Source organism: Copadichromis virginalis, linkage group LG19 (assembly GCF_057382275.1).
Source record: "Copadichromis virginalis isolate Kocher_CV1m ecotype Utaka linkage group LG19, C_Virginalis_male_GT1.1, whole genome shotgun sequence".
Lineage (NCBI taxonomy): Eukaryota > Metazoa > Chordata > Actinopteri > Cichliformes > Cichlidae > Copadichromis > Copadichromis virginalis.
The window spans coordinates 8,671,869-8,685,900 of NC_140636.1; the positions used below are offsets into that span (position 1 = coordinate 8,671,869).

Genomic DNA, 14,032 nt, shown 5'->3' on the forward strand with positions numbered 1-14,032 from the left:
ACCAACAACATTAAGTCAAGTTCAGATTTAAATGGTGTTATCAAGGAGACTCTCTGCAATCAGGGACATATTGATTTGCAGTGTGAGTAAGAGATTCATACAGTATGCCTTTATATTCAGCATACAAAAACATCCCATTTATTCCTCTGCCCATCCTCCCCATTATCCAGCCATCCTCTCTGTGTTATCAGTAGCATTTCCTGGTTCCACAATCTGACCTCCTTCTGATGAAGTAAACATTGTTTAATGTTCAAGTAATATTGCCAAAGTGAGTATTTATCATATCCAATCACATTCTTCAGCTTTCAATTGTGCCTCATCTCCTCTGCAGTTAAAACTTTGCATCTGTGTGTGCAGGGTGAAGGTAAGCAGCTAAGCTTGCGGCAGCAGGAAAACAGGTCTTATTAAGGGCACAAATATATATCTATGGAAGATGAAAAAAATGATGCATTTCAGATGATTGAGGGCCTGACACACTGCTTTTGTCATAGGAAAATATCAGAACTCCAGTTCTGATTTCAGTGTAGAAGAACTGTGTACCAAACAACAACTGCAAACCAGCCCAGTGTGGGCAGATAATCTTAAGAATTACTTGCTGTGACTTGAATCAATCTTAAATTTGTCTATCTGCGAACAGCTGACAGTGTTAAATTTGTCTCAAAATCCCAAGTGGGCATGCAACGTGATCAAGTATCAGGTTATCGGTGCACCTGAATGGGTGTGATTGGTGCACACACATTTAAGGTTTGGTGAGTGAGCGCGGGAGATGTTGCATGTAGTTTTAGACATTTGTACACACAGAAAGGTTTTCGAAAAAGAAAATGACCAGATTTGTGACGCTGAATTTAATAAATTGTATATAAATGATCAGTATTTATTCTGGTTTGGATGTAGAATCAAGTAAAGAAGACATGAAGTAGAACTGGAGGTGGCACAGCTGAAGAAAGGAGATTTTTCATTGGGAGGGACCAGAATGGAAAGGCTTAGAAATAAGTAGATCAGAGGGACAGTTCAGGTTTAGTTGTCAACAGACAATGTTAGAGAGGCAAGGCTGAGATGGTTTGGACATGTGCAGAGGACGGATGAATGTTGAATATGGAGCTGCTGCTCAGGAGGAAAAGAGGAAGACCTCAGAGAAGGTTTATAGATGAAGGACATGCAGAGAGTTGGTGTGACAGAGGAGGATGCTAACAATAGAGTGAGATGGAGATGCTGTGGTGACCCCTAAAAGCAATAAGACAAGAAAACAATTCACAGTTGGTGACACCAGCAGACCACATTTTCTTGCAGTCTCATAGGGTTAGGGTCTATTGGGCTATCCCATGTGTTGAAAGTAGTAGTAAATGATAGACAACAGCGTGTCAGAATGCAATGAAGAAAGAAATGGGAAGTTATTATGTAATAATTGGAAAATATGCATCATAAATGCCCCACTCATCCAACCAACTTCACATCTTCAAGGTTGTTTTCCCAACTCTCTCTAGAATGAGCTTTTTTGAACTTTTGATGCTTTTCTGAAGCACTTACATCAAATCACATACCAGTAACTTGTGTATTAGGTCCAGCATGATTTCTGCTCTAATCAAAATGAGAGATAAAAAACAACAAAATAAACAAAGCACAACACAAAATCACAGAATTGTTTTCCAATAAATTAAGTTTATTTAAGTTGGCTTTAGTTAGCAGGAACCATGCACTCAAGCTCTTTATGGCAGTACTAATAATAAAGATATTTCACATCACAGACCACATAAAGAGAAAAACACAGACTCCAAGCATTCCCCCCTCTTGCATTTTACATCAAGGTTTACACCTTTACATATATACACAAGCTCAACATGAACCTTGCTGTTTTTTCTTCTCTTTTTTTTTAAACATTTTTTTCTTGCATGTTGCATGTTTTCTACCTGGGAAAGCAGTGTATTTATTTGAAAAAAAAAAAGAAAAAAAAAAAAGGTAGGAGAAGTAACAGTGGAGCAAGGCACACAATTATACTTTAAAGATTTCAAATCCTATATTGCCCTACACACACTTGTCTCGGCACCAATCCCAAACTCTAGCGTCACTGCTAATCGTCATCTCAGGAGTCGCCCAGAAGGTAAAAAAAAAAAGAAAGAAAGAAAATGATACATGATACAATATTTGTGTAAATACATACAGCAGTATTAATACAACACATATCCCATCAACAGTGATCAAACTGTAACGTCTACACAACACCACTTCAGCTCTCACCAACTTTGGTCGTGTTGCATAGATAGAATACCGTTTTGTTTTAATGTTGGGTTTTTTGTTCCTTTTGTTTTTGGACACCTGGTTTAGTTCAGTTTGCAAATGCTGTTCTACAGGGGAAAGGTTTTATTCCACATGTAATTCAATGGACTTCTTCACCACCATGTAGCTACTCTCAAATAGCTAATAAGGTGGTAAACAGCTATCACTGAATAGATGAATGCCAGCAGAGAATTTTGTCTTTTTTCATATTTGGTTTGACTATCAAGCAGCACTTTGAAAGGTTATACTGGTTCTGAAAGAGACAGGCTCAACCTCAAACTGAAAGATCTATCGAGGATTCACTATAGTATCGTCACAAATTTACCCTACAAGACACAGTTAGGGTATGTTCAATGAGTCTGCAAAGCAGGACAGTTCTCAAAGAACTTGAAAATTCTGTCCAAATTAGGCAGTACTTATCATACACCTGCCTTTGGACAGGTATATACTTTAGACTTGACTTGGGGAACCTGGAGAAAATGAGTCGCAGCATTTAACTGCAAAAGCAGACAACCTCCCTCCCCAAAAAGACAGTGTTTGAGAACTATGACATAATCAGCTAGCTGGAATTAAAACAAGAACAACTCTTCTATGTCTTTTCCTAAGTTTCACCAAGAACTAACTGGTCAGTACATCAAATGAGGAGTAAGCACTTCATATTCAGTGAAATTGTCATAAGTGTAACAGTTTCAGGCATTTGACCAAAGTAATAGTACTGTCCATTTCAGTACTTGTGGAGACACGTCTTAAGATTTAGCAGTGTTAGATAAAGACAGATCCGAATGACCTCTACAAACGGATGAGAAGGATTCAACTGTGTCCGATTCCTTCAGTCTGTGTTCTAGGTAGTAAATAGCGATGTTCCTGGGGACTATTGAAAATTATTTATACTAGAAGACCTGTCTGATTTTTCTGATACAAACATGTATTTTAGAGCCATTTAAACAGTTAACCGCAGTTCTTTAACAGACTGTATTGAAAATGTTGCTGAAATTTGTGCAAAACAAGCACCCAGTCTGGTTCATTTGCCAAGTGCAGCTAACCTTAACAATGCTAGCCTAAGTAGCGCTAGCACTAAAGACTACAGCTGGGACCAAGAGCTTTATTTTCTGTTAGCATAACATCCACAGAGAACCAGTAGAACGCAGAATGTGGTTACGTATTGCTCTGTTTGATGGTAATATGCCAGTTTACACTGACACAGCTAGCATACAACTGCTCAGAGAGCAGGGTGCTGCTGTCTTTTGGGACTGTAGCCCCAGTTGGTGGATCTGGTTGATCTTAGAACTAACAGTTTACTTTTATACTTAAATTTCAATAACGACTTCAAATGACTGGCATTTCTTAAGCTGACCAGCAAAGGTAACATTTAATATTTAATTAGTCACACACATCCTTAGTAATTGCTTTGTTCAGTCGAAATACACTTTTGTGTTTTTCTATGCAATATAAGACGACTTTGTGTGCTCTTTGTACCTTAATCATAAGAGTTTAACAAAACAGATTAATGCCAGCAGAGCTGTTTTAGTGAGGTTAATATTTGTAATATTTTTTAACATACCCTTAATTTTTTTTCTCTTATCATCACTTGTGTTTTCATGTCTGTTAGCATTAAGCTCTTCCCACCCTCCAAATCTTTTTTCCTGATATCTTAAATAAATTTAGTTTAATTTATTTTATTATAGGACCATGGCTTAGCGATCCACTAACTTACACCACAACTCAATTTTAGTGCTGTTTCTACTACAATGACGGCCTTCTACCACAACCACTGTGAGCAGACCTAATGAAACTGGCCATGGGACAGTAGCAGATTATGAAAACTTACACAATCTAGCAAGTGTTATTTTTAGGAAGTTACATGCTGAAACACTGGGCTATGTAACTGTAAGCAGTGTGCTTTAAGAAAAGAGTGTTTACAACTGCAGTGTGAAAACACCAACTTAGATACAGTAAGAAGCAGACTTGGTAAAGATATGATGTACAGTGTCACAACCAATACTGAGGTAGCTCCAGAATATTATAGAACCAGAGGCTTTTGATGAGTGATGTGAGACAACAGAAACAGAAAATGAAAAATCTGAAAAAATCAGAGCTCCAGTTTGTTTGACTTCAGGTCAATTGAATCAAGGTCTTTTGCTTAGAAATTAAAAAAGTGAAGCAAAAAATCAATTAGGCAGTTATATAAAAGTCAGATGTTTCCCTCAGCCACCTTGTTTTCAGTCTTTATGCCCCTTATTGGTCAAATAAAGTTTCCATAGCCATACCTGCCAAAGAAACAAACCCATGGCCCAGTTGACAGAGCTGCCATAGATCAGCGGTCCCCAACCCCCGGGCCTCGGACCGGTACCGGGCCGCAAGAGTTGAGGCTCAGGTGTGAAATGTATGTTTTTCAGGGTTTTTATCGGTTTTCAGAGTTATTTTGTTATCGTTTTTATGGTTAACTCGGTTTTCCTGGGTCTTTTCACGTGTGTTATGAATAAATCTTCTTTTTTTCGGTACCGGTACTAGTTTTATTTTGTTGTATTTATCCGCGACACCTTAAAGGCCAGTCCGTGAAAATATTGTCGGGCATAAACCGGTCCATGGCGCAAAAAAGGTTGGGGACCGCTGCCATAGATGTCCAGAAAACGCCTGACAGGATGCAGGTTTCACTGAGCTGTTGTTTCGTTTTATTTACTCAACCTCGGGTTTTGTTCATGTTAGGTGATTTCTGTTTGGAAACGGTGATAATTTTCTCTTCTTTTGTCTTAACTGACGAGTAGCAAATAATTTTCAGGAACAGAAAATGTGCAGCTGTCCAGAACCTCTGACAGAAGACTTGAATGACTTGTAGTTGAATTTATTATTAATGTTTCTGTGGAGTGCTCTACACAGTGACACACTGATTTATGCTCATCACCACATCATGGTTGTTTTTCTGCTGCTATTCTTATAGCGTTGATTCTCAAACTCCAAAAAATCTGATTGGCCCTTGATATCTTTTTTGTTTTATATATCATTTCAACTTTTTTTTAAATATCTAACCTTTTCCATTTTATGTTGAGTCAGTTAGATTAATTGCATGAATTTAGCAGTAACAATTGAACCAGATTACCTCTGTGTATTAATGTAACATGTTTTCTTTGTGGAAAAACCGGCCTCCAGGAAATAAAACAAACTAGCCCCAAGAAAAGAAATTCAAAAAAGTACAGTAAATTCCACCTGATTTCTGAACAACTCACATTAGTTACATTTACTGCTTATTGAAAGTTTAAAAGCTCAGGTAGCACTGTTAAATTGTTTTAAATAGTCAAAACAAGCTACAAAACATAGCAAAATGAAAATGAGGCTGATTTTGCATTGCCGGCATATAAACAGTAAAGCTAGTCTGTGTTGTTCAGTGTATTTTCCTCTTTAGCCCAGTGTTATGTAACGGACACGACATGAAATTAGATGAGTCATGGCCCATATATAATATCTCTCTGCCCTTAGTCACCTTGAAACAGTTTGCAAATTGTTGCTGGACATAATTCTGCTACAGTACTTTCTTTATAACTCTTAACATCTTTCTCCTAATGATCGTATTTTCATATTCTATATACTGTGCCCAGATTAACTCATAAATATGCTCAGCCAAACCCCAAAGCTGCAGCATAATCACAAGCTCAACCCTGAAATAAGACTCAAAGACTCCGACTAAGAATCAGTTGACAATCAATTTGAAGGTCACCCTGAAATGATTAAATGAGTCAGTCTTGAATTACAACAGTGAGAACTGAGAGATGATAAATGTGAAAGCTCCAGGAACAGAGAGGGGCCATCCAGAGTGATGAGGCTAAGAAGTAAGATCACTTCACCGATGAAGAAGACGAAAGGCGCTCGCTTACTGCTGGATCCTGGAGGTTCCTGCTCCCAACACGGCTGGTCTCTGGATGAATGGATGGACAGAAAGAGTAGGTTTGTTAGAGCAAAGCTGATGAAAACATAACATATTAGTCACTCCCTTTAAGCAGTTCATAGTGTTTATACCGTTCATGCTGCCTGACACTGCCAATCAATTTGGCTGATCGAGGTCATCTTTTTGGGCACGTCAAGAAAGCTTTGAGAGGAAGCATCAACTTCTGCTTCATCACTGCTTTGGTTTCCTTGCTTATGGTGACTTTGCCACTAGTTGAGACAATCAACTTGGATCTCAAACAAACTGTGTGCCACCGTTCAGCTGGAGTTTTTTTCACCACACCAAGACTCTTTCCATTTGCCTGATTTGACACACTTTGCCAATTTTGTGAACATGAACACTCAAGTTGGAAGCCAGAGCAAGACTTGTACTGAAAGATCTCAAAATAACATCTATGGTATTGCTGAAAGCAGTCCAAATGACCCCCTTTTTAAAAGCAAGATTATCCTGACCAGGACATCTTGAACTTTCGATTTTACTTTGTCAGCATACAGGAATCTGGTGAGGTTGTTACAATTAAAAAAAATCTAATGAATAAAACAAAACCAAACAAAGCCTGTACTCAGTCTGACATACACAGTCCAGCCAACAAAATATGACTGTAGTTAATGTAGATCAATCCACCGTGGGAAAAAAGTTCAATAAATGCCTTTTTTCATATTACCAAAAGATTACTCAGGATGAATTCAGCCAGCTGAGACACAAGTGTTACTGTGCATTTTAAAGCTGTAATATGCATTTGAAATGAAACCTTTAGAATCTACGCTCTTTCTGAAGATATGCTTTTCCACATCAGATCATTTTTCCCTCTTATTTGCTTTTTGTTGTGAATCTATTAAATGCTGAATATATTACATTTTTTCAGTTGTTCTTTTACAGCATGAATCGTATTGAATAATTTGATGTTTTATACATTCAGCAGCGCTCTCTATTCATTCCATGTACATAAGGTGTGTATCGATATTCAGCTTCGTCCAGTCTTCTTTGTGATGAAACTTTCCAAACATGAGTAAGCGATGAAGCCTGAACACACTTTCAAACACACACACACACACACACACACACACACACACACACACACACACACACACCCTCTCGCTCCTGTGTGTTTTGCTGCAGACCTTCTGCTGTCTGGGTCACAGAGCACATCATGAGTCGCATTCAGGATTGCTTTAATTGCACCTGTGTCTGTGTGTGTGTGTGTGTGTGTGTGTGCGTGTGCGTGTGAACAGGTGGGCTAGACTGGGCCACGCCATGGGGGTCAGGACCAGCTGTACACATCGCTGGTATGATGTGTGTATGTAAGTGTTTGTGTGTCCTTTTGTCATGGTGTTACATGCAGTGTGTGTGCTCACTAAGCTTGATTTTGCTCTTTCATTTTGTTGTGTATGTGGGTTTGCCCTCTTGATAAGTCTGTGCATGCACATTTGTGTGTGCGCGTGTGTGCATGTGTGTACAACATGTCTGTCTAACCTGCAGATGTTGGGCTGTCAGAGCTTCTACCTGGACTCTTATGCCCTGCCCTCAGGGGTGTGTGCATGTGCATGTTTGTGTGTTTAGAGTATGGGGGCAGTAGGGTTTGCTTAGCCCTGGAGGCACCCATAGGGCGGCCACATCTCTTTCTCTCTTACACACACAGGCGCACACACACATACACAGTCACAGATACACACACACACACACACACACACACACACACACACACACAGATTGTGTCAGTGATGGCTTTTGTTCTTGTTCTGCAGCTTTCTGGTTTGATTTGATTTTAAAAAGAAAGAGTAAGATGAAAGCAAAATAAATTCACTGTTTTGTGTGGACCCAGCATAATGCAGAACAGCCATAGTTAGTTTATAAAATTTATAGTTATTAACAAGACATTACGACACATGTGAGGTGACTATTACAGTATTTCAATTTGCATCATTTATGTTAAAGCCATTAAAACTCCCATCATTAGGGTTACAGCCTGAACCTGAATTCACAAAACACAAACGAATGAGCTCTAACTGAGATGAGTAATGTAGAGACAACTTGGTCATTCAAGTTGTCTCCATATTTGAGAAGATATTTTCACAAATAATCACATAATATAAACCAAGAAAAACACTTTTTGGTTTTGCACATGTAAATTCTATTTCATTTGTGGCATGTGCTGACGTTGCAGACATCGTCTGGCTGCAAAGTCAGCATCATGGACACGGGAATGCTCTTTTTTTAATGTGTAATGAGTTAACTCAGGATAAGTGGAAGAAAGCCATTAGGGGTTAAAGTTAAGTCACACATGAGGTGAGATGTTTGTCTTCTTCTGATTCTTCCAGTTAAGAAAGTTTTTTAGTGTTAATTTCATTTTATTCTGATAAATAAAGAGATAGCAGGAAATAATTCTGGTGTTGGTTCATCTTTCATTTTATATCTATTCAGTACGATTCAATGACTATATGTCATAACAAGACAACGGTTATTCAGTGTTTGCTGGGTAATAACACATAACTTTAAGCTCTTATACAATTGGAAATGGCAATGGCAATTTTATTTATATAGCACATTTCATTATAATTTAAATCAGGTATACAAAAATTCACCATACAAGACATTATCATAACAGCCTTTGTTTTGGCTTCTGCCTTTCTGTGATTGACTCTGTAGGCAGTGACAGCAATACATAATACAGGAGTAGAGCACTGCCAAATCCAATAATCACACAATATCCCTAGTCTAAATGTGTCCAGTGATGGATAGATAAATGATGGTGAAAATGCTGTAACACCATATGTGACTTCTTTTCCCGTGTCTTAACCTACCCTGATGGTACCCGTCCTGTAGGTGGGCTGTCTCACTGAGGCTTGGCTCCGCCCCTGGGCTGTCCTGGCACTTAACTGAGAGCTCCCCTAATAGAGAAAAAGAGAAACAGAGCGTTGTGGAAAAATTAGGAACATTGAAACAAATACCTAAATCAAATTAAAGAACAAAGTAGATAAAGAGAGGAAGAAAAGATGGGAAAAATTGTTCAGTCATTTTTGTTTCATTGTTTCAACAGTGAGAAAGAGACGGTAGGGAGTTGCGATGTATGGCTAAAAAGTGAGTAAAGAGAGAGACAAACGAGAAGGGAGAGAAGAATAAATCAAAACAGCATTATCAGCCTGAAATGTTGTTTGTCTTTGTTTCCTAATCGGCTTGCACTTTCTTTGAGCCCAAACTGATGAAAAGTTACAAATTAAAACAATGAGCATCAGGCCGAAAACAATTCTCTCCCCCACTTCACTACGCTCTCTTAATTGGTTCGCAACTAATCGCTTTGTAATACTTGGGTAGCTATTATTCCTCCACATACTTATAACAATACCAGGAAGTCATGCACACAAACACAGATACACATATGCATACAGTTCCGCTTACATAAGCTAGCAGAGGCGCATCTACCCCCACTTTTGCTTTTTCTTTCCTTCATCTGTTTGCTGCTATTTTAATAAATGAAAAACTAATGAGAACGCTAAACCAGGACAAAACGGCTGCTGCAGGTCTGGTGATTCTGTTAACAACTGAGAAAAATAAATATTCAAAAACACAAAAGGAAAGCTACAATCAAATAGTTTTATAATCAACAAAGAAAGCAAAAGTTAAATAATGAAAAATACTGAGAATAAATCTCACAAACTAATAATTATATCCATGAAAAACTAATATAAATCATTTTAATGTAATATTTCTGACAAAAAATGAAAAATTCCTTAGTTTTTGTTCTTCTTTTAGTACCTTTTTCATAGTAGTTGGCCTGCTGTGCTACATCTCTTTTAGATATTTGTGCATTTGATTTGGTAAAGGTCACAGTACTGCCAGATTTGCATGTTGAATTCCCACTGTAATTGCCCAAAGCCCTACTTCACTTTCATTTCAGCTGTTAATTAAGTCACATTTCCATAATAAAAAGAAGTAAGTTGGCTATTACTATAGGGATCTGACACACACAAGTAAACGCCTCTGTCTCTGATCTCCTAAAGGGTGATTTTCCAGCCATTATTGTCAGGAAAGCTGTAAAAGACAAAACTTAAACTCATTGTTACAGAGATTTAAACTTAATGCTAACAAAGCATGCCAAATGTTTGGAAGAATGTTGATACTCGGTTAAATATGGTGGTGCTGGAAGCTAGAAGCAATATGGACTATTGGGAAGGTTAGCTGTTAATTTGTTTGCTACCAGTTTCAGACAGTATAAAAGCTTAACATAGCTACTGCTATTAAGACTTGAGTTGAGTCTTTCTACCATTGCCAGATTAGTTGCCAAAACTAAACCAGACTAAACTAAAATAACGGGTGTAATGAGAAGGATGGGGCCTGACTGTGAATCTGCACGCTCATTTTCTAATGACTACTGATTAACCAGTCATTAGCCAATGAGAGATAATCCTCTTTTTTGACACACTGTATGACTAAGACTTATTTTTTTACTCAGCATGATGTACCATGAGAGAATGCATGAATTCAGAAAGCAAGCATTCACAGAGAGCATGTCAGAAAGCTGTTTTCCTTCCTTCGTCCTACTTCCATACTTCTATTTATCAGAAGTCTTCTTGCAACCACAACCATCTCCATCTGGCAGCCTTCAGAAAAATTCTTTTTAGGCATTTCCACATTAGATTCATTTTACAACCAAGAGCAATGCCAGTGTTTTATTCTGTCTTGCTCCCAGTCAGCTCACCTACAAGTTAAAAAGCTAGCTAACTGGAATTCATGCTAAAGACATATACAGGGAGTGCAGAATTATTAGGCAAATGAGTATTTAGTCCACATCATCCTCTTTATGCATATTGTCTTACTCCAAGCTGTATAGGCTCGAAAGCCTACTACCAATTAAGCATATTAGGTGATGTGCATCTCTGTGATGAGAAGGGGTGTGGTCTAATGACATCAACACCCTATATCAGGTGTGCATAATTATTAGGCAATGTCCTTTCCTTTGGCAAAATGGGTCAAAAGAAGGACTTGACAGGCTCAGAAAAGTCAAAAATGGTGAGATATCTTGCAGAGGGATGCAGCAGTCTCAAAATTGCAAAGCTTCTGAAGCGTGATCATCGAACAATCAAGCGTTTCATTCAAAATAGCCAACAGGGTCGCAAGAAGCGTGTGGAAAAACCAAGGCGCAAAATAACTGCCCATGAACTGAGAAAAGTCAAGCGTGCAGCTGCCAAGATGCCACTTGCCACCAGTTTGGCCATATTGCAGAGCTGCAACATCACTGGAGTGCCCAAAAGCACAAGGTGTGCAATACTCAGAGACATGGCCAAGGTAAGAAAGGCTGAAAGACGACCACCACTGAACAAGACACACAAGCTGAAACGTCAAGACTGGGCCAAGAAACATCTCAAGACTGGTTTTTCTAAGGTTTTATGGACTGATGACATGAGAGTGAGTCTTGATGGGCCAGATGGATGGGCCCGTGGCGGGATTGGTAAAGGGCAGAGAGCTCCAGTCCGACTCAGACGCCAGCAAGGTGGAGGTGGAGTACTGGTTTGGGCTGGTATCATCAAAGATGAGTTTGTGGGGCCTTTTCGGGTTGAGGATGGAGTCAAGCTCAACTCCCAGTCCTACTGCCAGTTTCTGGAAGACACCTTCTTCAAGCAGTGGTACAGGAAGAAGTCTGCATCCTTCAAGAAAAACATGATTTTCATGCAGGACAATGCTCCATCACACGCGTCCAAGTACTCCACAGCGTGGCTGGCAAGAAAGGGTATAAAAGAAGAAAAACTAATGACATGGCCACCTTGTTCACCTGATCTGAACCCCATTGAGAACCTGTGGTCCATCATCAAATGTGAGATTTACAAGGAGGGAAAACAGTACACCTCTCTGAACAGTGTCTGGGAGGCTGTGGTTGCTGCTGCACGCAATGTTGATGGTGAACAGATCAAAACACTGACAGAAGCCATGGATGGCAGGCTTTTGAGTGTCCTTGCAAAGAAAGGTGGCTATATTGGTCACTGATTTGTTTTTGTTTTGTTTTTGAATGTCAGAAATGTATATTTGTGAATGTGGAGATGTTATATTGGTTTCACTGGTAAAAATAAATAATTGAAATGGGTATATATTTGTTTTTGTTAAGTTGCCTAATAATTATGCACAGTAATAGTCACCTGCACACACAGATATCCCCCTAAAATAGCTAAAACTAAAAACAAACTAAAAACTAATTCCAAAAACATTCAGCTTTGATATTAATGAGTTTTTTGGGTTCATTGAGAACATGGTTGTTGTTCAATAATACAATTATTCCTCAAAAATACAACTTGCCTAATAATTCTGCACTCCCTGTACACTCGAGGTTTCCTTGGGTTCAATACTGTGACACACTGTGACACGATCTCTTTCCGAACTCATCACGTGCGGAAGCCTGGTTATAGCCTCTTGGTATCATAGTTTAATGCACTGATTAAGTTCAAGCATCATTTTTCACTATACAAAATTAATTTAGTCACAGTGTGTATTTTCCCCTAAACCACAACCTTTTCCAGTTCTAAACAAGTAGCACTGATGCCTAAACCTAAAGAGTGCGTAAAAGCAAGACCAAAAAGGCAGTGAAGTGAAAAACCCAAACCTAGGAAACCGTGATCTTTTGCTTAACAGATTTGCAACTTACACCAACTGTCCTGCCTCCTTAGAAGAAAAAGCTGTAATGGAAGTTTTTTCTCAAACAGGACCAGTACTGGGTGTGTGTATGGTGTATGGTGTGTATGGTGCACCAGTATACTGGGTGTTTACTGGTGCCTCGAGGCACCAGTAGTGGTGACTACGTGCAGGATACAGAAACGATTGCATGAAAACCAACTACAAACTAGTTTAAAAATGAAACAAACTCTTCAGCTGGCTGTTGTTCTTTTAAAAAGCGACAACGCTGATAAAGAGGGGAACTAGCAAGGTTGCAGAGACGGTAAAAAGAAAATCGCGTACTATTTGCATAAAGAAATAGAAGACTTAAAAAGAGCACAAACAGGCTAATTCAGCGATGAAATGAATTGAATGATCACTGCGGGAAAGGAAAGCTCTTAGCTGATGAATCCTAATGAAATCTGACTGATAGTAATTATGCTGATGTTGTTCTGTGGACCTTAACCTTTTAACTAAAAAACTGAGAAGTCTGCAAATCCCCCTTCCATTAACGCCAGAGGGAAGAGAGAAGGATGAAGCAGGGGAGCAGAGAGGATAAGAAGAAGCGCTAAGAGCAGAAGGCATAGAGGAGGGGAAGACAGGAAAGATATTTGCAGGAGGAAAGGAAGAACAAATGAAGAGAGAAAGGAGAACAGGGGATGGAGGACAGGTGAGAAGGTGAGGAAGATGGCGAGAAAAGGATAACTGGGAGAGAGGGAACATGGAAGAAGAAAACACAAGAGAATGGGGGAGGATAACATAGGTGGAAATGAAGTGCACTGGAGAGGAGATGAGCATTGGATGAGAAATAACAAATAGAAATAGAGTACAGAAAGATTAAGTGAAAAAAACTAAAAGAAAGGTGTGGAAAGAAGTGTAGCAAAAAAGAAAGCAGGCAAAAAAAAGGAAAAGAATGCAAATACGAGTGTGTAGTGAAGAAAAGTAAGAGGAAGGATAAGGAGGATAAAGGGAAAAGGGAGGAGGAGAGGGCAGGTCACACATATCAACACCTGGCATGTCTGTCCAGCCTCAGAAATGGAAATGAAAGAAACACATACTGGCCTCATTACATTCATGCCCATTGAGGGGCTTGGACTAATACTTGGAGTAGAGAGGTAAAGTCAAGTATCAAGGCCCCGTATAATGTCCTGAGATAGCACATCAGGCTAATACATGGAG

At 39.0% G+C, this 14,032-nt stretch overlaps 1 protein-coding gene across 1 annotated transcript in view; it reads right to left on the reverse strand.

Moving 5' to 3' along the window:
* Nucleotides 1-1,639: 1,639 nt before the first annotated feature.
* Nucleotides 1,640-14,032, reverse strand: part of akap6 (A kinase (PRKA) anchor protein 6) — a 238,045-nt gene continuing 225,652 nt past the window's right edge. Inside the window, exons 22-23 of the mRNA XM_085440867.1 lie at nucleotides 9,016-9,102; nucleotides 1,640-6,184 (exon numbers count right to left, since the gene is read on the reverse strand). Of these exons, the coding sequence (XP_085296993.1) occupies nucleotides 6,140-6,184; nucleotides 9,016-9,102 (132 nt within the window). The 3' untranslated portion in view covers nucleotides 1,640-6,139. The remainder of the gene's footprint in view (nucleotides 6,185-9,015; nucleotides 9,103-14,032) is intronic.